Source organism: Hippichthys cyanospilos, chromosome 17, assembly GCF_059441005.1.
Source record: "Hippichthys cyanospilos isolate Australia breed blue-spotted pipefish chromosome 17, RoL_Hcya_1.0, whole genome shotgun sequence".
Lineage (NCBI taxonomy): Eukaryota > Metazoa > Chordata > Actinopteri > Syngnathiformes > Syngnathidae > Hippichthys > Hippichthys cyanospilos.
In genome coordinates, this window is record NC_142385.1 from 14,713,777 (window position 1) to 14,739,826 (window position 26,050).

Below are 26,050 nucleotides of genomic sequence, written 5' to 3' on the forward strand. Positions count from 1 at the left end.
TTTAAATAAAAATGTTTTTGGTTGGTTTCACCAAATCTACGAAATACCTGCACGTCAATTTATTAATGTGTTCCATAAGCAAATGTCTGGCCATCCCACTGTCATAATAATATAAAAAAACCTGCATTAAAATGCACTTCAGAAGATAACAACAGTCACTTTGAATGGGGGCAGTCATGTACCGTTGTTTTCTAAATTTCAATTGTTTTTTTCACATCATTCAGTGACTCTTTAGCGACCCCTGCAGTAAAAAAAGCTGATAGTCTCAACATTGAAGAGAAAAAAACAAAAACGGTCGTAATCTTGTCTTTGGGTTCTCCTGTATGTAGTTAGCATGTTTTTTTTTCCCGTGCACGAGCACAAGTATTGCCTCCAAAATCAGATTTTGACATTCTGAATTTTTTGCATCCATGGTTCGAGAAAACAGACGATGGGAGTCCTAGCTCATTCGTCAAACAATTCTGGTTTGTCATATGACAAAATAAGACACTGAAACATGAAATATGTTTCACATGATTAAATTCCAATTCTGACGAGCAACGAAAAATGAGAATATCGTATTGAGTAATACATGCAAGAAAAAAAACGTTCCAAAAATATTTTCAAATAATACATAGATTGCAAAGTGGCATCAACTTTAGTCTATTTACCTTCAATTTCATCTAAAAGATAAAGACTAGAAGGCATACTAAACACGTGAAGGACATAAACCTACAAGGTTTGAAGTACAAAAAAAAAAAAAAAAAAAAAATCTACGCGGCTTCTTAGAGGCCGTTGACCTCCCACAGCAGAATCTCATTATGAGCTACAGAAAAGAGGAGTGTCCCTGATGGGGAGAACCGGCACGTCTCCAGCGAGTCGCCGTGCTGTAAAAAATTCTGGAACTTTCCGCTGGTCCACTCAATCAGCTTCAAAAGTCGCTCTGAGAAAACGACGAGAGGTCAGGTGCTCGGACAAGCGTTTCTTTCAAACATCTTTGAACTTATTTGTGACTGCCGGGCGACATTTTACCTTTTGACCCCAGCGCTATGAGTTGACTCTTTGAAGAGAGACTAAAGCATGTGGCCCAATGAGGCAAAGCGATCTTTTTGATGATCTTGTACAAGGAAAAAAATACATGAGTAGTTATTGATCAGCAATGGAGGCACGTTTTAAGTATTACACAAGTACCCGTTTTTTGGAGAGGCTGTAGAATACGAGTTCTTTCTCTATTCCGTAACCCGTGTAAAGGAGCAGGCTGGGGTCTGTCGGGCTAAAAGCGGCCAGGCTCGGTGGTGGGCTGTCATCCTGCAATACGGTACACGATATCGGGGATGAAGCATGCAGAATGTGATCACTTAAGTACAGAAACTAACAAGGTACCAATCACATGAGACAATAATCATCATAATAATAAAAATAAATGCCACCTGTACATTGTTTTCAATATATAGCGAGCAGGTACCTGGCAGTACGGCGGAGCGGGAAGTGTGAGCCAGTCGAGTAAAGCACACTTGCCCTTGAACCAATCAGCTGCCCAGACGCTGACGCGCCTGTCAACGCTGGCAGCCAACCACAGCTCATTCCCCACCAGTCCAAACTCCTTACACTGGAAAAAAAAGATGAAAAATGCCACAAAATGTCATGGTGATTCCAGCAAACGTTTTTCTTTTTCTTTTTTTAATTTTAAAGCACAAAAAGTGTCACAAGAGACTTCCTTATGTAACTTGGCTGCTTTGGGCCGGGTAAAGGAAATGCCAGGTTGTTTTTTGGTTTTTTTTTGCAGGAGAGGCTGACAGAAACCTTGACAACAGCGCTCTCTCTATAGAATCAAGTATCACATCGCGAGAACATTCTAATTTTAACAGCATCAATTAAAAAGGTCATACTTCTCTAAAAAGGTTTGCCGTTGCAGTACAATCCATTAATCCGTTTTTATTCCTTTCGATTGTTCTCATTGTTCATATATCCTCATGACAGCCACCCTAAGCATCTGTTTAATTTCTTGTTGATCTATATCTTTAAACTCACTCAAGCTACCCTACTAATTCCTCCTGCGCTCAGTTGAGGACATCCTGATATTTCTAATCATGTCTCAAGCGTTTGGGTGAGATGCAAATCACTTTACTGTCTTGCTGAGACAAAATGGACACAATAGCAGACACAAATGAATAGGCTGGCTCCCTGGAGGATATACAGTACTTGCAAAATAAGGCTATATAATTAGGACATGTAGAATTGATTATTTTAATTTGTCAAAAAGCAAGATAATTATTAAGCGTATTAACAAACGCTTTATTCGCTGCGTATATGTGTCTGAACAAACGTGTCCTCCCCACTGAATCGGACCTGTTCACGAACACACTGGATGGTGGTGATGGCTGCTCCTTTATGGTCCCTGAAAACACGCATGGTTGCTCCATCCAGGGCACGATTGACAGCTATGAGACCGTTCCTCCCACCGGAGAGGATCACATCACCTGGTTAATTATAGCACAATTGACTAAATTGTAAAATCATTGACAGTCCAAAAGCTTGGACAAGCACCCACTGGGGCAAACAGAACGGAATGGAAAAATTAACTTGAGAGGTGTGAAGGCCCCCGCCCGCCTCTCACCGTTGGCAGAATACTGGATGGCGGTGACGGCAACATGATGCGGGTGCAGCTTCTTCTCCATTTCGGAGGTGGCGAGTCGAAAGACGCGCAGGGTGCCGTCGCTGTATCCTGCTGCCACGTGCGCGCACTGCGTGCTTGGTGAGGGGCTCCAGCACACGCTGGTGCAGGACTGAAAGGCAGCAAAGCACACGGAAATTGACCTGAGAGCAAAAACACAGCAAATTTCTATGCTTCTTAAATCATTTGTTTTTTGGAGAATGGAATAATACAGTAAGTAGCCTATAGACTTCACCTGCTGGTGGCAAAACACTATTTTTCTAATAGACATGGATATGGCTTGGATAAATAAAGTACTTTTCGGGCATCTTTCAAGATGCTGTGCTGTATGATGATGCACAGGAAATACTTGACTGACTGTAAGTCAGTCAGACAGAAAAAAAAAACTGCAAAAATGCTGATTATTATTTTCCGGAAGAATAGTAGATATTTTCAATTGTGACTCATGATGTTTTTCCCACTTTTCTGCTTCTGTACAGGGCTTAAAAAATGTAAGAATATTTCCAGCGGAGAAGCTGAAATTCTGAGCATTTGGACAATTTTAGATCTCAACATGATTAGTTATCAAAAATACTTATAAAATATATTACTGATTAATTTGGTAATTGTTTTGTCAATTATTCATTGCACTGCTTTCATTGACTTTCAAACAAACAGTATAATAATTGAAACAAAGTTCCCCGATGTCAACACCGTTTTAAAGTGATCTGTTATCGGCCCTCATATTTTTGAAAAAGGCCGGTGCCGATTTAGGTCGAATCGGTCAGTCCTTACTCAAATGAAAAGTCCTCACCTGATTTAGTACCTGAAACTGCACCACCAGTTCATTACTGGGTAGAGACCAAACCCGCAGACTGCCATCTTCGCTGCAAGTGGCAAAGTGACTCTCATCCATCTGAAAGGCCAAATCATTCACCTGGGTGGCACAACAGGTTACAATTCAATCTTGACACTACTTCAACAAACAAAACTAACGGCAAGTTTAGTTTGAATCGAGCGTGATAAGTATAGCACCCATAGCAGCAAAATTAATGATGGCTTTCATGCTGTTCCTCACTGATATTTTGCTTCAGGGGACCAAATACCAAAAACTGTGTGCAATTTTTCTGCCCAATAAACACACACGCACAAAACATTTGCAGGGCACCTTATTCTTGTGGCCGCTGACCAGGCGGATGAGGCTGTTTCCCAACCAGTCAATGTACCACAAGGTTCCTGTGGTGGTGCCCACGATGCCCATGTCCACCGTGTTGTCAAAAGCCGCGCTGACCGTGGCCCCATCCAGGGTCATCTCCTGCTTCCATGCCATCGCCGTCCCGCTGTAGGACGGCAAAAACACAATGAGCTCGCTCTGATCGTGACAATGACATCACACAACATCCCGCATTTGTTATTTGGTTGATTGACTAAAAATAGCACGATTTCTCCAGATTACTGAAACTAAAGGTTGCAGTCCGCACTTCGTACTAGTCTCAAATACAGCAGCAGGTAAATGGTTACAACTGCAACTTTTACAGTAAATTAATGATCAATCTTTTGATCTGTCAGAATAACACCATCTTAATTAGAAAAGAAAAAAAAGATGGTGTGCTTTATGAGATAAAAATGAAATTCATTTGACCATTTAATCTGAATTAATCTTTCTTTTTTTTTTTAAATCTCTTGACCGCACTAAATATAATTAGCATTCAGATCCTACAATGATACAATGACTAAATTATTATTCACCCTTTAACATGTTGCCACTGTCACACTGGCTCCATATCCCACTCAATACCTACAGGGTCAATTTAAAGCTCCAAAGTGTTCACTAATGTACATGTGAGGGTGCATACATTATTGTTGTTTTTCTATTTGTTCCCTTCGAAGGGAGGCTAACATTCAACAGGATATAAATAATGTTCAGTAGATGGAACCTTAGGAGTAACAAACCCATCTTACTTGGACGCCTTGCCTGGAGGCTTCATATGCTGCACCGCTTCGACCCCCCACAGTCGAAGCCGGTGGGTGTTACTGCCTGTCAAAAGACTGTTCCCTCGACACAGCAACACACCTAAAAGAAAAAAAAAAGTCAAGTTGCACTGCTTGAGGTAGCGTCACAAATGCATCACATTTATCCAAAGATGGGAGACTAATTTTGCTCTCAGTTAGTAAAAGTTCATCAATGGCACATCAAGCATCAATCACAAAATATTACACGCGAGGGTGAAAAAGAAAGTATACTGTTGTATCACATTGAAAGTTGAACTCTGGAAAGGGGCATTTGTCGGCTCTCCCTGCATCTTAAAATTAAGGCTAAATCACACAATATGTTTTCAAAATTATATATTATTATATCTATATTATATTATTGTATATTTATTTTTCTCCCGTGACCCTAGAAACACACGGTCGACAGGAAGCTGCATCATTCGGATTCTCAGTCCAAAGTAAGGTCACTCATTTTATGTGTTCAATGACGACGTGTGCGTACATTTATTTAAAGAGAATTACACTAAGCAAATGACACTGATTTGGTGGTATGGCTTTCCTATAATTAAAAAACAAAACAAATAAGACAAATTCAGTAAAATCCTAGAATTTAACATAGCGAGAAATGTATGAGCAACGTTTTTTTTTTTTTTTTTCAATTTACCAATCTCTCCATCATCAGCCTCCCAAGTCATGAAGCAGCTATGAGTGTCGATGTCCCAAGCGCAAACGTGTCCTCTATTGGTGGCGGAAAACAGCAACGAGTCCGAATGGTAACACAGTGCTGTCAGCTCCACGTCGCCCACCTCCACTGGCGTCCTCCTTCTCTGGAGCTAAAAGCACAACCAAGTACCAAGTCAGGCCTTTTTAACAGCCAAAAACCTTTCGGTAAGAATTCCTTACTTTGAGGTCGCTGTCTGAGTCGTGATAGTCAAAGTGGCCGAAGTAAAGGCCGCGGCTGCCTGCGCAGGATAGCTGGGCATCCACAAAGGGGCTGAAGGCTGCGTCGTGGATGGGCCCCAGCACACTCTCACTAGAAAGCATCTGGAAGGTCGCGGTGCTCCAAACAGCTAGTGAAGGGTCTGAAAAATCTCCTGACGTGAAGCAGATCATTTGCAACATGAGACGGCATAACATTTGCTATGTTAACAGTAAAAAGTTAAACGCATTAAAAAGTCTAAAAAAAAAAAAACACTATGTAAAAGTGCAACGGTAGATGATCACCATACAGGAAAGAAACTCAAAACCTTTCTCCACTAACCTATAGAGAGTAAGAAGCGATCGTCTTTGGAGAACGTGAGACTCTGCACTGCCCCCTTATGATAGGAAATGGTACTCAGACAAGTGCCAGTCTGCATGGCCCAAATGCAAATGAGGCTATTGCTGGCAATTTTGCTCGCAGCAGATGCCATGAGCTGCACAAATGATAACAAAGGACAAAAGAAATCAGTAAGTGTGAAATTCAATTTATGTGGCCAACTAAAAGAAAATATGTCAGTCAACTTCTTGTTTCACTATACCTTCTCTTTTGATAAAAATATAATTTTGTTACCAAAACCATTTTTGAAATTGAATAATAGTTACAATTTTCTTCTGATTTCAAAAGCAGTCATCCATCTTCTTTTGTTATGATGCAGCAATTGTACAATGTAGACTATGGGAAAAATGGTCTTATCAAGTATATTTTTCTTAGCTGTGGGTGGGCTGTATTTGTGCCTGTTTGTCCTGGTGAAATTGAAACAAAAATAGAAGCCCTCCTGCCCTTTAGGGCTTTTTCTTGGCCAGATAATTGGAGAGTGAGTGCATTCTGGGAGGCACTGCTGGGTGATTAGGCTTCAAGGCTTAAAAAAAAAAAGAAAAATGCTCCAAAAAATACGAGTCACACCCCTGTTGAGAAAACTGGCAGGTGGCCTTAAGCTTTTCTTCTGTAATGTTTTCGTGTGGAGCAAACCGATATTTTGTATGGCTTGTATCGGCATGGACCTCTGTTTAAGCGAAAGTCCCACAGTCACAAAAAAAAAAATATATATAAATAAATAAATAAATAAATAAGTAATTGTTTTTCCTGAGTGTATTTTTCTCCAATCTCTGTGGTGCGGATAACATTGTCCAAGGGTATTTTCTTCTAATGTGTGAAAGCGTCTTCCTGGCTGCTTCATACCTGAGCATCGTTTGAGATGGCAAGACATGAGATCTCTTCCCTGTGGCCCTGCAAATGTCTCTGATGCCCTGAGTTGACATTCTCCACCACCACCACAGAACCACAGGAATATGCAAATAAACCTGTTATGACCCAAAAAAAAAAGGTTTCAGGGAAGCACAAAATAAGACCTGGTTTCCTGTGAGAAGAGGAGCTACCCCACACCAGTTTCATTTCTTCTCCTTTGTATCGAGTTTACACGAATGCTTTTGTTGTGACAGCATATTTTTTTTTTATTCTGATACCTTGGTCAGGGCTCCACACTAAGTTGCCCCGCCCGTTGCCATTATATCCAATTACTGCCTTCAGCGTCATGCCTGCTTCATTTGGCTCAGGAGTCACAGCGGTCTGGATAAAATAAAGTTCTTTTCACTAATCAGTCATTCCTACTATAAACAGGACTGATGTTTTCACCTCATCAAGTGTGGAATTGTTAAATCGTGGTATAAAGTGTCGATAACAATCTGGACGCACTGTCCTCTTTCTGGTGAAATCTAGAAAATGGCAAAGACAATGCTAGGAATATACATACACCAATGATTCTTTAAGTACAAGTGATGTTTGACTCTCACTGTTGTTTTGAAAATTACTCCGCGGTTTGAGGGTATCGCCGAAATCTGTGATTTTCAGGAAGGATGTGGCTGGATTGGAATGAGAGTTGAGCTCCGACCCGGTGGCTGTCTCTGTAACAAATGGGAGTAAAAACTGCATCAGCGGAGACTTAAAGATGGAAAATAAAGCACAGCATTTATCTTCGAGGCAGGCAAAACAGGCAATGCTTATAGATGGGTTGCTAAGCAACAAATTACTTGAAGCTTATCATTGCTCTCACGGCAAAAGCGTATTATTAAAAGTCCTCAACAATGGTCTGAACAGTCGCACTGATTAGTTACTTACAGATTGCTACCAAAAAAGATTCTAATCATTTTAAATGAATGCCAGTTTTATTTTCCTTAGTTAGGAATAAGAGACCTTATTAGTGAAAAATGGACTAATGTATCAAACTGTTATCCCTACACAATAATCAGTACCCATTACTTTCTTGTAAAACATAATACACCAATTATGAGAACCGTACCACTTACACATTAATTGTACATATTAATGATTGTGGCTTGTGCCAATCCTCTACTGCAAAATCACAAACGATATTCTGATCATTTCCCATTATTACCATCGAGCTCGAGTTCAACGGAGTCCACTGACAGTGACGGTGGTGGAGATACGGGTAGGGGTGCCCTTTCTCGAGGCATCTCATCCACAGCTTATCATTTGAAACAGCCAATCAAATGTGCAGCACTAGTTGAATGCCAAGGTTAAGTCACAATATGTACTGTACCTGAGATGGTGGCTAATTGCGAGGGTAAACTATGAATAAAAACAAGGCATCAAAGAAAAGTTAGAGACACGTATTAGTTTTCAAAAGACAAGAATCAAGGATTGAATAGTGATTAGTACCGTGAGGTGTGTAGCAGGTCCAGCGGCTGTGCCAGGAAGTCCCAAAGGAAAATGGCGTCTCCCACTGAGATCACTCCTTGTTGTCCAGGAGTGAAGCTCACCTGGTTGATGGGCTGACTATGACCTATGAACATCTGGAACACAAAATATTTGCTTGACTTAAAATGGAACTGTATACACTACAGCAATGGCTCTCAAAGTGGAGTCAGCGGACCCCCGGGGGTCCGTGGCCTGACTGCAGGGGGTCCGTGAAATAATTACTTGTGTTAATTTAATAATATTTTGAATTAAATTGTGAAAGTAATGGTAAAACACTAACGTGAGTAGAAGAAAGATGAATAAATCCAAGAAGATAAAATTGAGAGAAAAATACGAAAAAACATTTCTGTGCACCTGTGAATTGAAACCACCGGTAAGCTGCATGTTATAATCCCACACTTTGACTGCTTTATGTCCCGCCGTGACCAGAAATCGGCGGTCTTCACTGACGGCCAGAGAGGAACACCAGTGCTTGTGCACCTTGGACACCTGAAAAGAGGGGGGGGGGGGGGGGGGGGGGACCATCACATTATCTTGCAACCGAAGCTAAAAATAACAATTTTAAATAAAAATGGGCTACCTGCCGGAGCAGGCTACCCGTCTTGGCATCGACCCAGAGGATTTTGTTAGCGGATGTCGCGATCAACAAATGGTCAGGGGAAGCTGAGGTGAAGCAGACTTTCAGTGCAGAATCCAGAAAGGTGCTCTCTGAATCCAAAATACTCACATCAAGACGGAGCGACTGAAGGAGGAAAGAGAAACACAGTTTCATCTGTGGACAAGCTGAGCTGGGATCGATTAATACCTGAGCTTTCAGCAAATATGATGCCGTTTGCAGTCAATAGCAAGGGGAGAAATTTGTTTTTAAAAGTATTAATTGTAAATGAAAATAGCCATTATTGATTGTCAAAATAACTTTTCGCTGATGAAATGGATAAATAAGTAGGCTTTCCCTTTAAGAGGGTCTCTAAGAGTATCAGCAAATCTAACTGCATGTTCTTTTTATTGCTGATCGGAAGAGTACAATTTTTTTTCAAATTAAGAGTAAAACGATTGGAACGTGAATCAACATAGTTCTAAATTGTGTAATAGTGATGTCTATATAAAACATGTCTTCATTCTGTGAAGTTTGTATATGGACGTGCCCTGTCATTAATGATGCTACTTTCCAGCGGATGGGCCAGAAAAAAAACATGATTCTGTATTCTACCTTCTGGAGTTGCTGAATAAAATCACACAAAGTTGATTAAATCAGACCTTAACGCCACATCATGGTCATCCAGTCATTTTTTTCCCCATCCAAAACTGCTTTTTCTGGTTAGGGAGTACTTGGCGGAGAAAATATTTTACCTTGGAGTACCATCATTGAAAAAAGGCTGTGAGCCATTGACATAACCATCGAAAATCCATCTGCTCCATTTCTGCTTTGATTATGTGAACACTGTGTTGCTCCCAGTGTGTGTGGCAGCACTGCTTTAACAGTATTTTTTGAGGCTTTTCAGCATAAGTGAGAGTCAAAATGGTACCTCTTCTAGCGACAGCGCATCAGCAATGGTAATGGTGTACTCGGAGGGCCCAACAAAAGCCAGACATCGGTTGTCACTGCTCACCGTAAGCGCATCTGGAGCGCGCCCGGTGCCTTGGGCAACAACACCACCTGCACCGTCAGGCAGTTAAAAAGTGAATCTGCAGTCCGGGGGACTTAAAATTTCTACAACTCCTCTTCGCCTATGAGCAATTAACATGATGTGTGTTTTGGCAGATGAACGTAAAATACGCACAGACAACTCGGATGACGTGGCTGTCATTGTCGCAGGAGTTGTAGAGCGCGAGGGAGCCCTCGGAGGCAGCGCTGTACATGCAGTCTCCGTCGGGAGAGAAGGCAATACCCACCACTTCACCTCTGTGATGACTATCATACGGAGGGAGATGAGAAGAGAAATTTTCTCATTATGGTGAATGGGTTTTCATTTTTTTCCCCAAAAAATTCAAGGGTAAATGAATGTTAAATGAAATAGAAGGAAATTTGCTGCAACACACAGCCCCCATCAATGTGAACAAAGTATTAGCAATGTGAAAAGTGGCTGCTGTTTGTGGAATTCGAAAGTATGTCAAAAAGTTACAGCGATTCACCAACACACATATACACACACACAAGAGACTAAATTTCTCCAGAATGCTTCACCCGATTTTCGAAAATTTTCCTGCTTTGTGCTCAGGTTGAGGTGGCCTTTCCAAACAAAGTTTACCCTATGCTTATTGCAACACAACATTTTTCTTTAAAATTTCATGAAACTATTGGAAATTTTTCTCTTCTAATTTCTACTTTGTGATTATAAAATTGCTCCAAGAAAAAGGCAGACCCTAAGGCTGCCATCTTGAGTTTTGGAATAGGGCTAGGCATCAGGCCAATACCAGGACCAATTATCAATACTCACACATTCCTACTTTTATACATGAAACTTCCCTCTCAAAAATTCAACAACATAATTTTGAAAAAATACCTATAAATTCCAATTTTGCAATTCCCCCGAGATGTCAAGAAATGGCTGTATCTACATATATCAACGATCACATAAGTTCTCCAAGAGAGCATCCGATTCTAGTAGCGTATGCTGCAGCGAGTACCAATAGCTTGAAATAGGGCCAGGTACTGAAATGATATTTGAATTTGAATTGCATTGACACATACTTGTGCTCAGCCAAGAGCTTGCAACAGGCGATATCGAACACTCGAACAATGCCGGAACTGAAGCCACAAGAGAAGATGGGCTCGCTGGGATGGAAGGCAACGGAACATGGCTTGTCCTCTGACACAAAGTCATACAGCTGTAAACAACAAGGAAGACAGACCCTGAGTCAACAACGGCAGCATCATTCGAGTGAGCTGCTGCTCATTTGTAAGCGGAACATCTCAACAATTGCGGCTAACATTTAAAACAAACGTATTGATCGTTTGAAAATGCCAAAGACTGACCTGTTGCAAGGAGTCCATGGACCAAATGCGCAGGGTGCCGTCGGAAGAGGCCGTTGTGAGATGTCGGTGAAAGCCGTCCACGCTGAAGCCGAGCACGGCGGCCGTGTGCGACCTCATCAGCGTGCTGTAATCCCGGCTGCTCACGTCGAGGAAACCCAGGTTGCCCGTAAAGGTGGCGGTCAGGACACGCGTGCTGTCCGACGACACAGATACCAGGCTCACGGGACCCTCGTGCGCTGCAAAATAAATGGGTTCAAACATTTTAAATTCATGTCAATTTTCTCGCTTAAAAATTACGCGGGAAAATTGATGCGCCGTATTTGTTCATGTCATAAAATGTTTTGAAGATCTTTACTTTCAGCTCATTGGTTGTTGACAGCTGTGCAAGAGCTTCAAATGCTCTGCTCATTTAGGCTTTGAAGATGACATTATGATACGGGGAATGGGCACGACCTGATTTCCCCGAGAAAAGGTTACGCTGCGTTGCATTCAGCCTACCAGCTTCCAGGAAGACGCGGGAAAAATCCAGAGGCCAGAGCCGTAGGAAGCCATCGTCAGAACCCGTGGCACAAAAGGTTGAGCACACGCTGAGGCTGTTGATGGCGATACCGGGGTCTAGAGGATTGATATTTTTAGTCACTTTCCGCAATTAAAATACACTTTCCTTCCAACTGTGTCTGAGCGATATTTTCTCTAACTAAATCTCTTTTATTCCCCACAAGAATACCATTTCAAGGATTAAAAGATTTTTTATATTATCTTATGAAACATAAGCAATGGCATATTCAAAACAAGTTTTGCTCCCCCCCGCTGCTTGATTTCTCCTGATACCAAACAAACTTTGCAATGTTTACTAAATGAAATTTCGAGACCAGGGCTCTATGTGACATGGAAAAAGGTGAGTACTTCATTTAAACTTGGTTTTGTTTGTTAGTTCTCTAAATGGAATTGTAACCATGAAGGTTATGTGTTCCTGTAACGTCAAAAAACATTTTAAGATGTCAGATTTTAGATCGCCAACAGACTTCTTTTGCCTAGGTGACAGCTTTGCACATCTTAGTATTTTGGCTGTCAGCTTTAGATGTCAAAATGTTTTTGCTGCCTCCAAGAGTCCCCCCCCAAGGAAGAAGGTCATAATGGCTCTTTGAGAATTAAAGATTACCCACGCCCGTTTTAGCCGCTTGTTTGTTGTTAATTTGAACAGATCATGCTTTTGCATAAAAAAAAAACTACAGCAGCAATGTTATTAGTAAGCAGAGCACCTCGGCCCTTAGCAAGGGCCTGACCCACCTGGGTCAAGAGTCCACTTCTCCTGTTGTTGACGCTGCACTGGAAACAGCCATCTGACATTTCTAATGGCGACTCTGGCGTAGTCAATCTCAAAGATGTGGCCGCTCCTGCAGCTAGCAAACCTGCAGAGGGAAAGAATCATAACCAAATTGACACACTTTCATTGTGAATGCAAATTGCTCCCTCACAGCAGCCTGTCATCAATACGCTGGTCGGGTAGGTCTCCCTCTTCAAAGGCCACATCGGTGAAGTCCAATGAACGATATTCACTGAGGTTGATTGGGCATGAGCGCAGTGTGCCTTTGCGAACCCGCCACAGACGAACGCTATCGTGACCGCAGGACACCAGCCTGAAGCCACATTGAGGCAAACAAACAAAAGGCGATCCGCTGCTTTTATTATTGCCGAGTAAACCGTTTAGAGAGATGAAATGTACCTTGTCTCATCAAAGTTTGCGATTTTCATGCTTTTGATGTCCACATCTATTTTTGTTTTGGCGAACATGCTCACTCCTCCACCGTTGCCAACATTGGCCGTGTTCCATACAACCACCAACTATTCAACATAATAATCAAAATCAGTCAACCGTGCTACGCTAAAAAGGAAAGCAATCATGCCACGGCTTCTGAAATTACAACTTGCGGGCTGTGATATACTCAGCTTTTCAAAGTATAGGCCAGATTATTATGCATCAGAGTTACTTGCCGTTTTGCCGCGGCTGTCTTTCCCCACACCACAGAGAATGCTGCCGCTGTATGAAAAGCTTAAAAAAGGAACGTAGACAAAGACTGTCAGCAAAGTGCTCGGCATGCCTGGCACAGAAGAGAACCGCTTAGCTTGATTACCTCAGCGACGTGATAGAATGAGCATACATCCTGAACATGGCCAGACAATTTCCTTTTAGGTAACTCCATATACGAATGACACAGTAACGGCCACTTTGTGCTGAAGCCAGCAATGTCGTGTTGCCATTAAAAGCCAGCGCCGACACCTACCATGCAGATGCACACAAAGGTATGTTATTTTGTGCTTAAAATGGAAGCTCGGTTTTAAACCATTGACTTGTTCTTTATCATTGACAGAAATACACGTCAAAGTTAAATAGCCTCATCGTGACGCCACTAAAATGATCAAACAGTACATACATACAGTACCTACCAACTCAAGTCGTGAATGAGCGTGATAACATACAAAATGGCTCTATCAAATTTGTTTTACCTTATCAGTGTGGCCAATGAAGAACCTCTGCTCATTAGAGTCAATCTTCATAGAGACAACAATAGCGTGACACGGATAGACCACAGAGTCACCCGACATGGTCCATAAGGCCTAAAATAAAAAACCGGGGAGATGCATGAGTAGCAAGAATGAAGCATGTTTCTTTTTAACTCATTCTTTTACACCTATGGACTTTAAAGAAAAAAAAAACAGTTATAGCTCAAGACCATACCGTATAAGAAAGGGGAAAAAACAGGAACATTGTATTGTTAAAACTGCATGGTACTGAAATGACTTAAAAAAAAAAATCCTACACATTTGGTGGTGGCTCCTCCAAAACCGATTATTCTCCTGAGCCTGAGAATCGGATCTGGCAACAGCTTCTAAACAAAGAAAGGCTGAATCTAAAGACTTCCACTTCCACTGCATTTACTGTCAAGCTTTTTATCTTACCCGTGCCTCTTCAGAACCGTAAGTAATCTGAAAAGAAAAAAAAAAACACATTCAATTAGGCTGTGACATTTGCAACATTATTCACTTTTTCTGCAAAGCTTCACCTCCTCTTCTATTTCCTCAGAGGGTTGGCTGAGCTCATCCTCCTCATTCACAACCGACGGGGGGCTGCAGCGTCGACTGGAGCGGGGCGATTCCTGCTCAAGTTGTGCATCATCCACCGACTCAGTGACGACTTCAGGCAGCTCCGGTATGCTCATTCCCTAACAGAAACAAAGCACCATGTTTCAATGGAACTGATTGAAACATTTGCACAAGCAGCAGGCTATTTTATTTGAGATCTTACTATTTTAGGGCTGGAAGGTCGGGGTCCTTCCTTGATGAGGCTTGGCATGTTTGCTGAAAAATATCGGATTTCCGTCGACAATGGAGGTTACGATGCATAGGAGATGGTTATGTTCACAGGAGTGCCTAGATACTCACTGGCCTCTTTAAAAAGTCCTTTTTGTAGGATACCACGGTGAAGATCTTCTTTTAAAGGAAACCTGGAAAAAGACGCACGAGGGCTGTCATGGAGATCAACAACACGTTCAAAAAATAAAAAAACACTCAAAGGTAAATTTTTCCATCAAAAACCACCACTTTGTAAGTCAGTCCGGACTCTGCAAAGGCGTATAAATATGTCTTTGGGGTTCATTGAAAAAAATAAATAAATAAAAACGTGTAATCTAATATACAAACTCCAACATAACTTTTTTTTTTAAATGTCTTCAGGCATATGTTTATTGAACATCTTTCAGATTTGAATATTGCTGCTTTTTATTGTTTTGTTATTTCAGAAAAATTTTGAGAGGAACAGTCAAAGATCCTCAGCATGTCTTAAGAAATTAAATGAACACTTAATTAAACATGAACAAATTGTCAATTTATTGTTTATCACACATTGTTCCCATTAGTTTTCAAATGATCTATTTTTTTAAAGCTTTGCTCCCTGCCAAACAGGCACATAATTTACAAATCAAAATTTGTGAATAAAAAGACATCAGTGAATATAGCTTTTGTTCATTTTTAATTAGTGTTGTGAGGCTTTTCTAATGTAAAACGTGTCTATGCTCAATAAAAAGTTGGCAAACACTTATTGATGTGATATTTGTGTGAGGATTACTTGATTTGCTTTGAACATCAATGCCACAGCAGTGAGATGTTTTGACAGTTTACACAGGAATTAACTTTTACATCTTCTGATGAGTTCTTTTTAATGATCACAAAATAAAAATGGGTATTGACTTTATCCAAGGATGAGAGCTGCACGCTCCGTATCGAATTTACGTCTTAAAGACAGCTTCTAGTTTGGAAAAATCATTTGCGGTCCAAAAGTTGAGAAAAACATTTCCTAATACGTTTCCTAATAAAACACTTCCTAATACGTTCCATCTTTTCTGACATGTTTTTCGAACAGAATGTCACCTGATGTAATTGTAGCAATTGTGCCAGGTGCGTCCTTTGGCCACTGGAAATACCATGTCTCTGGGCATGGGTCCAATTCCGGCTGATGCGGGTAGGCCCATTCGTTTTGCGTTTCGGTAGGAAATCTCTGTAGGAGGAGCGGATTGGAAAATGAGATGAGAGGTGAGGCACCTAGCACAATGATGCAGACTCAATGCTGACAAAGAGGATTGAGTAAAAAAAAAAAAAAATGACTACAGACTAAATTCTATGGATTATTGCTCGCAATAGGACAAAGGACATTTCTTTTTGTGATGGAATTTAGATTTTTCCAGTTTTAGCAAATGTCCTACTGGTCGAACATCACTGTCGTTGATATTCGGCGCATGAGCATATTTGTTATATTTTAAAGCATTGATGGGCAACTGGCAGCAGGACCGCACTTTTTTTTTAATAAACCTACGAAAAACTGATACACCTTCAATTTGTTGTCAGTGTAAAGTTCAAGGTAAAATGGAGTAAAAAAAAAAATTAAAATTGGGAAAAGACCCAAAATATTTTACAGTAAAACATGGGGGAAGAAAGAGAGAAAAAAAATCTGTTGAAACGCCGTTGAACTACGAATAAGCACTTTTAAACTGTATTATCACTATTCACCACTAGATGGTGGACATACTACACATGTTTTGCCTCTATAATTTTATACATTCTGTAATATCATACATCCGTAAATGATGTTTACGGATTTAGAATTATATGAGGGACAAACATTGCTCAATATTCTCAGTAATATTACATTACTGAGTGAGTTTGATTTGAGAAAAATGAAACTAAAAGAATTATTACACTAAATGTTGGCTTGTTGTCCAGCAGTTTTGTTAATGCTAATTGTTATGCAAGAGCCTTTGGCACTGGGGGGGGGGGGGGAAATACATCTTATTTTGTTTTTTGCTTCAACCCTTTTGTTTCTGGATCTATAATGCATGCATTGAGACATGTATTATGAAAAACAAACAAATGGAGAGCACATATTTTGTAAAGAAGCACCTAGTTCGTCAATATTTGAAATATATTTGAAATTCTTGTCATACATCAGGTTTGGAAGCTAGTAGCACTTATGAACCCTCTGGCTTCTTCCTGTGCCCGTCACCGTTGTAAATCATTCATTATAGCATAATTAATTCATTATTCTTTGTGACAACGATGCCGGGAGCCTCACCAGGATTAAACAGCAAGTCACTGGTAAACAAGTTTTTAACGGACATGTCGGCGCACAGCTTGACGCTCTTAAGGTGACTGTAGCTGAGGTGGCTGAGGTAGGTGGTGAGCGTACACTGGAGATCCATCATCACACAGGTCCAATGGACCTTAGCTGGTGCAGCAACAAAAACGTTCAAAACAACTCAGACACTGACAACTTTGTTGTATGATAAAGATGGGTGTTATTTACGTCCTCCTGTCGACTTGGCCGTCGATGGAGCATTCCCATCCGATTCAGGTCCGCACTGGAACGGGAAGTGCAGCGACGTGGCTGTGAATTTGAACTCTTTGAACATGTTGGAGATGGAGATGCGGACCACCAGGCCATTCTATGCGTTACAACAGATGAAGAGGGAGGGAACTAATTAATTGCTGGTGAGTTTAACGTGTGGCCCACAATCTGAAATGAGCGATCGGCAACAGTACCTGCGCCGTGACATCCAGAAGAATCAAAAATGGTTTTCCTGGACTGGGTTTGAAAAGGACATAGAAATATTGCCCTGTCAAACCCAGAGACTGCTGCGATGTTTTCGGAAGCCGGATGTAATTCGCGGCAGGTTCAGAACCCCGGATCTGGAATACTGTACATTTGAGGGTCTTGTCCTAAGGTGTTTTATGATAAAATGGGAGGAAAAAAAAGAAAGGTGGTAATAAACTATTGTGAGTGAGTAACGCTCTATCTTCCAGAGCCCCCACCTGCTCGTTTGCGTCCACTGGAATGGACATATGTTTTTGGTACGCATCTTTTGATTCGAGCTGGGCCATGAATCAAATTAATTTGTTATTTTAAAAACAGAAGATTTGAAAATGAGCTAAAATGTGAAATTGAAGTTTTGCGAATGTGGACGAAAGATCGATGGGTGGGTTATACAAGACAGATGCTTACAATCGATACTAATAATAACAATAATTATAGATAGTACTTTGACAATCCCTTATCTTAACACTTGAAAATATTTGAAAACAATTACAAATACGTAACTGGGATTGGATGTCTGGTCTCTTAAAAATGTAAAAATACATTTTTGGAATTGAATGAGTTAATATGGTAAACGACCAATCAATCACATTCTTCTTATGTCAGTTGACCAACCGATAAATCATGATTGGTCATTACCCAAGCACAGGTGATGCCATTTTCAGCTGACAGCAGGTAAAAATTGTGTATTTAAAGCTAATAATTGGACATTAAAAAATAATTTAGTTGTTAAATCACAAAGACAAAATATTCACGTTTTCCTGGTAAAGAGAGTAAAATAAACAGATCATCCCATAACTCTTTCGATGCAAATAGGCTAGCAACATCTTCAACAGTCTGCATGTTTAACACCAACATATTCATAGAAATGGATGAATGGGTGGATTTTTTTCAAGCTAACAGTTCAAACTCACAATCAATACTTCCATAACATCTTCTTCTGTCTCCTTTAGTTTAATTGATTGTTTTAGTGAATGAATAACACATTACACATACAGTAATTCATATATACAATGTTACATATATACATGCAATCATATACATATCTTTTCAGTTCTATTCCATAGTGGTTTCATAAATTGACACTTTGACAGATGGCGCACCAGACATTAAGCCACAGGAGTCAAATCATGAGAAAAAAATTGTGGCTTATAGTCCGAAAAATATGGCACCTATTTTCAAGTAATGATTAGTAAAGAACGGAATAAGGTAGAAACATACTTTTCATTCTGATTGAAGTGTAGAATCTATTTTTTTGTGTCGACGTAGCACCCAATATTTTTTGAGTGAAAATGCTCACAATCGGATGTGACACAAATGAATAGGCTGGATTTCACGAAGAAATGTAAAAATAACAACCGTTAAAATGAATTAATTTCACTTTTGATGACCTTTTCACCAGGACGGATCAGTTTGTAGTCCAAGCTTTGACCTGCCATGATTTTGAGTTTGAAAACAATACATTACAAAAATTACCGTGTATATTGACACATCTCCTTCTTTGGATGCCTTTTCCCACTCTGAAAGTCGAAATTGTTTGAATATGTTGACGTAAGGATGCTGCCAATCATCTAGAAACAGAAAGTTAGCGTCATTCGCGTTCGACATCAAGGCAACATTCAGAAATCGAATTTGTTTCATTGGGGAACTGCCGAGGCAAGTAAAACCTCTGCCTTTCAAAGCATGTAAGTCGAGCAAACGTAAAAAGTAAGCATATTATTGAGAGTCCATTTCAACTGTAATGTTCGTACCTTTGGCAGCCATTGACAGGGAACAGTTCCAATACTCTTGTAGATTGAACAGTGCGGAATTTCACTCGAAATGGGGCCAACTCTCCCAACTGCCTTCACGTACATTTACAAACATTAGCTTGCTTGAACACATATAGCTACAAACAGAGGTGCTCCACAACAAAATAAGCTCACTGGGGACAAGTGTTTTGTTTTCTTACAACTTAACAAACTTCGAGGTGCTGAACGACAATCAGTACGAGTTCTTTGGAGCAAAAAAAAAAGAATTACAAAGATGACTTGACAACTGTCGAAGCAATTCTGTCCTTCCCGCTTCGTTTTCCGCCGTTGCCAACGAAAGCGCGGACGTCATGACGTCACGTAGCGACGATGGTCCAATTGGACACTTAAGCACTCATGGGTAATGTAGTTCACAGTTCAATAAAATACTGTAAAACACACAACTGGGGAATAAAACAACACAATTGTTTTTCACTTCCTAAAATCTTTTTGACTAGACATTAACGGGTAAAAGCAAGATATTGTTACATAACTCATTCAATCCCAAAGGCACATTCCATTTTTTAAGCCCAGACAATCAATCCCCAGTGCGTATTTTTATTTTATTGACAAAGTTTCAAGTGTTTGGCTAAAAGAGGGTATACAAATGGCTGTTACTAGATGAATTAAAACTAAAATGATCAGTTATTTTGGGTCGTTAAATGAAAACGTAATCAATTTGTGCTTTTGTACATAATCAATTACTTTGATTCTTTAGAACCTAAATGAATCCCCCACTTTAGTAACTAAAGTAATGAATTATATTACTACTATATTATTAAATTGATTACTTTAGCACTTTACCTAAAGTAATTGATGACTTGAATATTTATTAACAAAGGTCATTTATTACTTTGAGTACCAAGGATTTGGAGTTGGACTCATAAAAAACATAAAAATATGAATTTGGGATTAAATGAAATATTAATAATAAATTACTACATTTGATAACAGCAATGCAACAATGGTTATTTTCAAAATTATGTCTCCCACCATTCAGTCTTACCAATCTTCTATAATTCCAACTTTAAACTGAAATACGAAACAAGAAAAAGAAAGCCGATTACATGATCGGGACACACCCAAAATTGTGTGAAACCCTTCCACCATAAAACATTAAAATAAAAGCAAATATTCTTTTTAATTTAATTGACACAACAGTTAAAATTTTGCACACATTAGCACAAAAATTTCTACCCATCACAACAACAACAAAAATTCTCAGTATTTTTTTTTTAAATTAACCCTACATCCAGTGTTCAATCAGATTCTATATCGGCAACATTTGGAAGTAACTCCACAGGATCTTGAAGGTGAATTTGGAACGACACCTGCATACCTGCCGATGACAGCAGGGCGTCATCCCCATCTGTACGCTGTAGGGTGGCGCAGCCCATTATAGCTGCAGGAACTTGCAGCAGCGAGACCTCTTGACATCGATCAGGTTCCTGATTCTGATGTCGAAAGAGCTGAGAGCTGTCCGGCGTGGACGAGGCGTCGGCCATCGCCTTTGGTGTGTTGTCCGAGGATTTGTTATGCTCTGGCACTGTGGCAATTGAAAAAGTGTTTATGTGGGTGTCAACACCGGCTAGTCACTGTCCACAGCACACAAGCCGCGTGTCTGCCGTCCAGCTGTGCAATTTTCTCTTCAATTCTGTCCTCACCTGTTGACCAAAATCAAGAAAAGTGTTGCTAATTATAATAATGCATGGGTTGTCAATGATTTTGTAATGTGAAGGATGAGAATGAGCTATTTTTTTTTTTCAAAAAAATGAAAAATTTCTAATGTTTTAATGTTTTCAGACTGTATTTTTAGCAGATGGGGCGGGCCGCGAAAATGTGGACGGTGGGCCGCAAATGGCCCGCGACCCGTAGTTTGGATACCCCTACTATAAAGCTAAGGTACACATTGCTCCATACTTGGATTAAACAAAGATCAGTGATGAAAAAAAACCAACCTCTTTGTTTGCATAACAGTAGAGAACAGCCACCAGAAAACCCTGCACAAATTCATTAAAAAAAAAGTGCTGCGTGACTGATCATGCGAAACATGTATTAAGTTAACAAGCTTGATTGAAGTTAACAAGCAGCAATGGAGCTACTGAACAGCCTACCTGAAACGAATTTAGAAAGATTGAAAAGAATACTTTAATATAGCGCAGGACCCCTGTGGTTTGTTCATCTGTTACAAAGATGAAGATAACTTCATGGATGCCAAACAAGGGAATCAGCGTCAGTGTTGCCTTGGCGAGCCTCGTCGGGAAAAGTAACAGGTCAAGATTCAACTTCAGCATATTTATTTTCAACATCTTCTTCCATGCGGTGGCTTACCGACGTTTATAACTGGAAAAATCACTCTGGTTGGTTGCACGTAGCTTGGATAAAATAACCTTCAGAATCTTCACGAATATCAGAAAGTTGATCTGCGGTTGGCACGCAAAAAGACGTGTTTAGTTTCAAAGTGGGGGGGGGTCACAAATCGTCATACTTACGAGCGAAGCGATAAGAATGGGGGACCGAATGATCCACCAGTAGTTCATGTTCTCATTGACAGCCCAACATCTGCAAAGAAAGAACCATTATTTCAGTCTGGGTATAAGCGGCTTTGTAAATGTATATACCGCTCACACTTACTCTTTGTTTTCTTTTAGTAGCTTCATCACTACCCAGGGAGTCACAAAAAGAAGTGGGGTTCCTAAACAAAGACGGAATGCTGACAAAACTCAAGCAGAGGTGCCGAACTCCAGTCCTTGAGGGCCGGTATCCTGCATGTTTTTTAACCCTATCTCTCAAACGCACCTGATTCAAATGATTAGGTTCATTTTCAAGCGCCTGTCGAGCTTGCTAATGAGCTAATTTTTTGAATCAGGTGTCGGGGAGAGAAAACCGAAAAACATGCAGGATACCGGCCCTCGAGGACTGGGGTTCGACACTTTGCAAACAATAAATTTTGCTTTTTTTTAAAAGCATTTTGTAAATCATATATATGGCGTAATAAATAGTTACTAATGAATATTTTTTTTCCTTCAACCACAAATTGTTCACTGACATATGTAGGTTAAATTTATAAACGCCCACAAAAAAAATAAAAATAGTATGGTCTGTCTTTGTAGCCTGTGAAGTGATGCCACTTTACGACATCGCCATTAACTGGTCTCCACTGCCACCTACTGTCTTGAGGTGGAACACAATTCAACAAAGAATTTTCTGTTTCCTGACATAGTTGGACAGCCGCTCAACGGAATGTTGCAAAAATCAATGTAACAAATCTAATTAAAATGCATCTCAAAAATTGTAACAATATACGCTCCAAAATTTGGACAATGATTACTTTTGTACTAAAAATCTCGCACGTCCAGCTGCAATTACATAGAAACGTTGCATTTTGAAATTTAACAGGTTTTAATCATCTGCTGGAAATTTCAGCTCCCTAGTGTTTTTTCCCCATTGATTCTTTTATATCATAAAAAAAATCAAAGTAATTTCCATAATTTGTAACATAATGCCACAAGGGTTAAACAAAGTTTGTTGAGCCTTAAATGTGACATCAAATTGACTTGATTTAAGGCCTCATAGCATTTTTTCTTTTATTTGTGTTTTCTTTTTCTTATTGTTTTGATATTATCAAACTTAATTCCACTGCCACGCAGAACAAGCAGACTACAAGAAAGACGGAAAAATATGATGCTGTTTTACCCCTTCAATCAAACGCGACGAACGTCAAATCACTAAAGTAACCTGACAATCTTGACCATATTCAAAGTAATCAGCCTCTATATAAAGCTTACCCCAGCCAAGACAAATATACGGCAAGTATTTGTTGCTGTCAATGAACACTGACGCAATCAGCACCGAATATAAATAAATGGCCTCTCCAAAGAACCAGTAGTGGTTGGCCAGCACGCAGTACTGCATCAGAACCTGTGCTATCCTGCAGCCAATCGCAGCCTGAGGAACACAAAAAGCCACGTATTATTAATATCCAGTACAAGCTCATACTTACTTACAACATTAGAGGCTAGCAGCGCTAGCAGCAATGAGCAGCTCTCGATGCTAGCAGCCTTAACAGCTAGCGGCACTCATTTGTCACATCAAGGCTGGCGAGAACCATCAGATGCCTTTTCAAAGACAGTTTAATGGATGTAAATGACTCAACTTACATAGTTGCTGTTCCAACTGATTTTTTTATTTTTTATTTTAGAAAACAAAGTTATCCACGTATGAGATTGTGACAGCGATAGATGTCAAAAATCCAGTTGAACTCTTTTACTGGCATAAATGACTATAGACGACAAAGATCCATTTTTACAGGGCTGGCAGTGAATAAGTTAAGTCATTCACTATTTTTGATGGCTAAAAAGACACCAAAGATTTATTGTAACCCACTCACTGCCATTGCCGGCTGGAGACGTCCAAAATTCATTTTAATTGGACTGGCAGTGTATAAATTGCTGCCACTGATGCCTATAGACGTCAAAAAAACAGAGATGGGAAAACCAGGACCAGAAAGTAAAACCCAGCCACATTTCGTCTTAAATTCTGTATTCCTAATTGTTCTTCAACCAAGCAAAAAAATGCAGTTTTTATTATTATATAAATATCCAAGTATTCAATAGAATTTTCAGCATGACATAGTTGCAGCCTTAATTTCAAACTTCCCCGAGTGGCCCCCATTTTCAGGTGATTAAGGGGGCGAATGTAAACACAGCTCGAACGGCGAGAAGCTACGCCCACCTGATGGCTGAGCATCGCGCTCACGTCGGCCAGTTTCATGATCTCACGGCCCCAGTGGCGTTCCAGCATGGTGTCTTTCACAATGATGGACAGGGCTCGCAGGATGAAGGACAGGAAGAGGTTAGCGTGGATGTAGTTCCGCGTGCAATGTAGTTTCCTTTACGAGAGCAAATAAGTATCCTTCAACCGAGTATTCCATTCGCAATTATCCACCGTTCGCTAAAATCATCCGCTGACGAAGGCATCAATTTTCTTCTAATTTGAAGCAGAAAATAGTATACATCCATAGAACCATTTTCTTAACCACATTTCCTCAAATAGATTGTTTCATTATGACCAGCTTCTCTCGATGCTTTTAGCATGAATTGGTGAGGGTATTCCGACAAAAAAGTTAAGATTGATGTTTTAGAGCATATAATAGAGTGGAATGAGACTACTCAAAGAAAATGAGGACAAAAAAAACAACGTAATGAATTGAAATGTGTTTGCCTTACCTGAAGCTCAGCAGAATGACAAGAGCAGTCACCAGAGTGAAGAGGGACAGGGAATAGCCCACCGTATACAACGTCCTGAAGCTCAGCATAATTTGTTCAAGCCACATCTGAAAGAAATGCCATCAGTTTGCGATGAAAAATAATGCACTCTTTTTGCATAGCTAATAAGTGTACTTTGGTCTAATTTTGAGTCCGATTCCGTTTCGCATTGACATCAAGGCCGTCCGCATGGCAGCCTCCAGAGGAGTGCCACCCCCCCACGTGATATCATTTCATGTTGACTAAACCTACGATTATATTTCAAACGTACTGTTGGTCGTTAAGTACACATTTATTTGCAAGTTTTTAAAATTTAGAATCATTTAATTTAGTTCTTTTTAAAGAAAAACTGAACCCGTGACAATTTCCCGTACTGCCTGAAGTCCCTTCATAAATCACTAGTCTAGGACGTAAATAAATCTGTTGAAATGTGATTAATGTAACGAATCGCTGTGCATGGGCGTCTGCTTAAGAAAAAGTTTTTAAGAGAATGCTTAGTTAATATACTTTCAGAAAATTCCCCGTCTTATCTTTAACACAAACTTTACCGAAATTTACTGGAAAGTTTGCAGTCCTAAATGAAAGCATCTCCCAACAGGGAACACATTTCTCCCGGTTAACAATTTGATCCAAGGCAGGACAAACACCGGTCACATTTTTCATATAATGATGCCGTGCTGGCTTTAGGTGAGTGTCACTGCATCAGCAGTGTGTATGTGCATGGTCTATTGTATGACTTACTGGAGAGATGACATGAAATTTCAGCCTCTGTCTGACTTTTGTTTCAACTGCCCCACCGTTCTCCTATCGCGATGACGTTAAAGGAGCCGCGGGGAGTCCAGTTTCATTTTATTTCCTCGCGCAGTGACGAGAACGATTTCCTATTATTATGTTTTATACTTGTCAACTTCCTTGACACTTCATTTGCATTTATTCAATATCCCTGATGTCCGGTTTCCACGATAAGTGAATATTTTGCCCTTAAAGTACTTCATTTGATCATTTGAAAGCAAAACCGTATTCCATGCAGAATCAATCTTGAAAAATCTTTAAAAAACTTGCAACCGACTGAACACACAAATGATTCGAAAAAGGTGAGCCCTGATTGGTCACTACCTGAGCCTTGAGCACATGCGTTGCCAGTCTGTCAGTCGACAAGTGGAAAAATGTGTTTTTAAAGGCATTCGATATTATTAATTATTATTTTTTAGTATTTGAGACAAAAATTGGCTTTGCTCTTCAAGTGTAACAACTGACTCATTTACAACTTGGTTTATTTACTTTCACAATTTCCCCCCCCCTTTCTGGACAATAAAAGCCTCAAAAATGGACAAATAAACAAAGGGTAAATTGTACATGAAAAATACTTTGTAAAATTGCTAAATAGGCTTGCTTTCCCTTCAATATTTCATTCATTGGCAGTTGGATTTAATCAAATAATCCCGGTGTTTTTATGCTATAGCAGTACAACATAAAATAATGTAGGATTGACCTGGGGAACCACTTCAAATGTCTGCAGATCCATTTCTTGTGATCTTGACCATATGTTT

At 40.0% G+C, this 26,050-nt stretch overlaps 2 protein-coding genes across 3 annotated transcripts in view; both read right to left on the reverse strand.

Moving 5' to 3' along the window:
* On the reverse strand, positions 1-20,792 carry wdr90 (WD repeat domain 90). Of its 2 annotated transcripts, XM_088439472.1 has the most exons (43): positions 19,195-20,792; positions 18,920-19,014; positions 17,392-17,568; positions 17,156-17,294; positions 16,925-17,077; positions 15,727-15,853; positions 14,743-14,804; positions 14,606-14,658; positions 14,364-14,522; positions 14,260-14,286; positions 14,121-14,189; positions 13,807-13,917; positions 13,434-13,579; positions 13,294-13,351; positions 13,025-13,143; positions 12,777-12,938; positions 12,589-12,710; positions 11,797-11,913; positions 11,299-11,534; positions 11,014-11,150; positions 10,103-10,233; positions 9,848-9,978; positions 8,902-9,063; positions 8,676-8,810; positions 8,283-8,416; positions 8,164-8,192; positions 7,999-8,088; positions 7,397-7,507; positions 7,239-7,318; positions 7,070-7,172; positions 6,786-6,907; positions 5,886-6,039; positions 5,528-5,718; positions 5,289-5,457; positions 4,595-4,706; positions 3,801-3,972; positions 3,447-3,569; positions 2,597-2,765; positions 2,329-2,459; positions 1,445-1,588; positions 1,171-1,287; positions 1,012-1,096; positions 1-922 (listed from the first exon to the last, which is right to left on the reverse strand). In XM_088439472.1, exons 1-43 carry the CDS (start codon positions 19,205-19,207, stop codon positions 765-767), a joined length of 5,235 nt encoding a protein of 1,744 aa, XP_088295598.1. In that variant the 5' UTR covers positions 19,208-20,792; the 3' UTR covers positions 1-764. The 2 variants fall into 2 exon arrangements, with proteins under 2 accessions (XP_088295598.1, XP_088295597.1); XM_088439471.1 differs by having other exon boundaries at positions 18,920-20,792.
* Positions 20,758-26,050, reverse strand: part of LOC148409899 (glucagon receptor-like) — an 11,062-nt gene continuing 5,769 nt past the window's right edge. The window contains exons 6-14 of the mRNA XM_088439473.1: positions 24,462-24,568; positions 23,968-24,124; positions 23,022-23,181; positions 21,868-21,928; positions 21,726-21,795; positions 21,565-21,656; positions 21,348-21,486; positions 21,192-21,233; positions 20,758-20,897 (exon numbers count right to left, since the gene is read on the reverse strand). Coding sequence (XP_088295599.1) covers positions 20,826-20,897; positions 21,192-21,233; positions 21,348-21,486; positions 21,565-21,656; positions 21,726-21,795; positions 21,868-21,928; positions 23,022-23,181; positions 23,968-24,124; positions 24,462-24,568 — 900 coding nt within the window. The 3' untranslated portion in view covers positions 20,758-20,825. The remainder of the gene's footprint in view (positions 20,898-21,191; positions 21,234-21,347; positions 21,487-21,564; positions 21,657-21,725; positions 21,796-21,867; positions 21,929-23,021; positions 23,182-23,967; positions 24,125-24,461; positions 24,569-26,050) is intronic.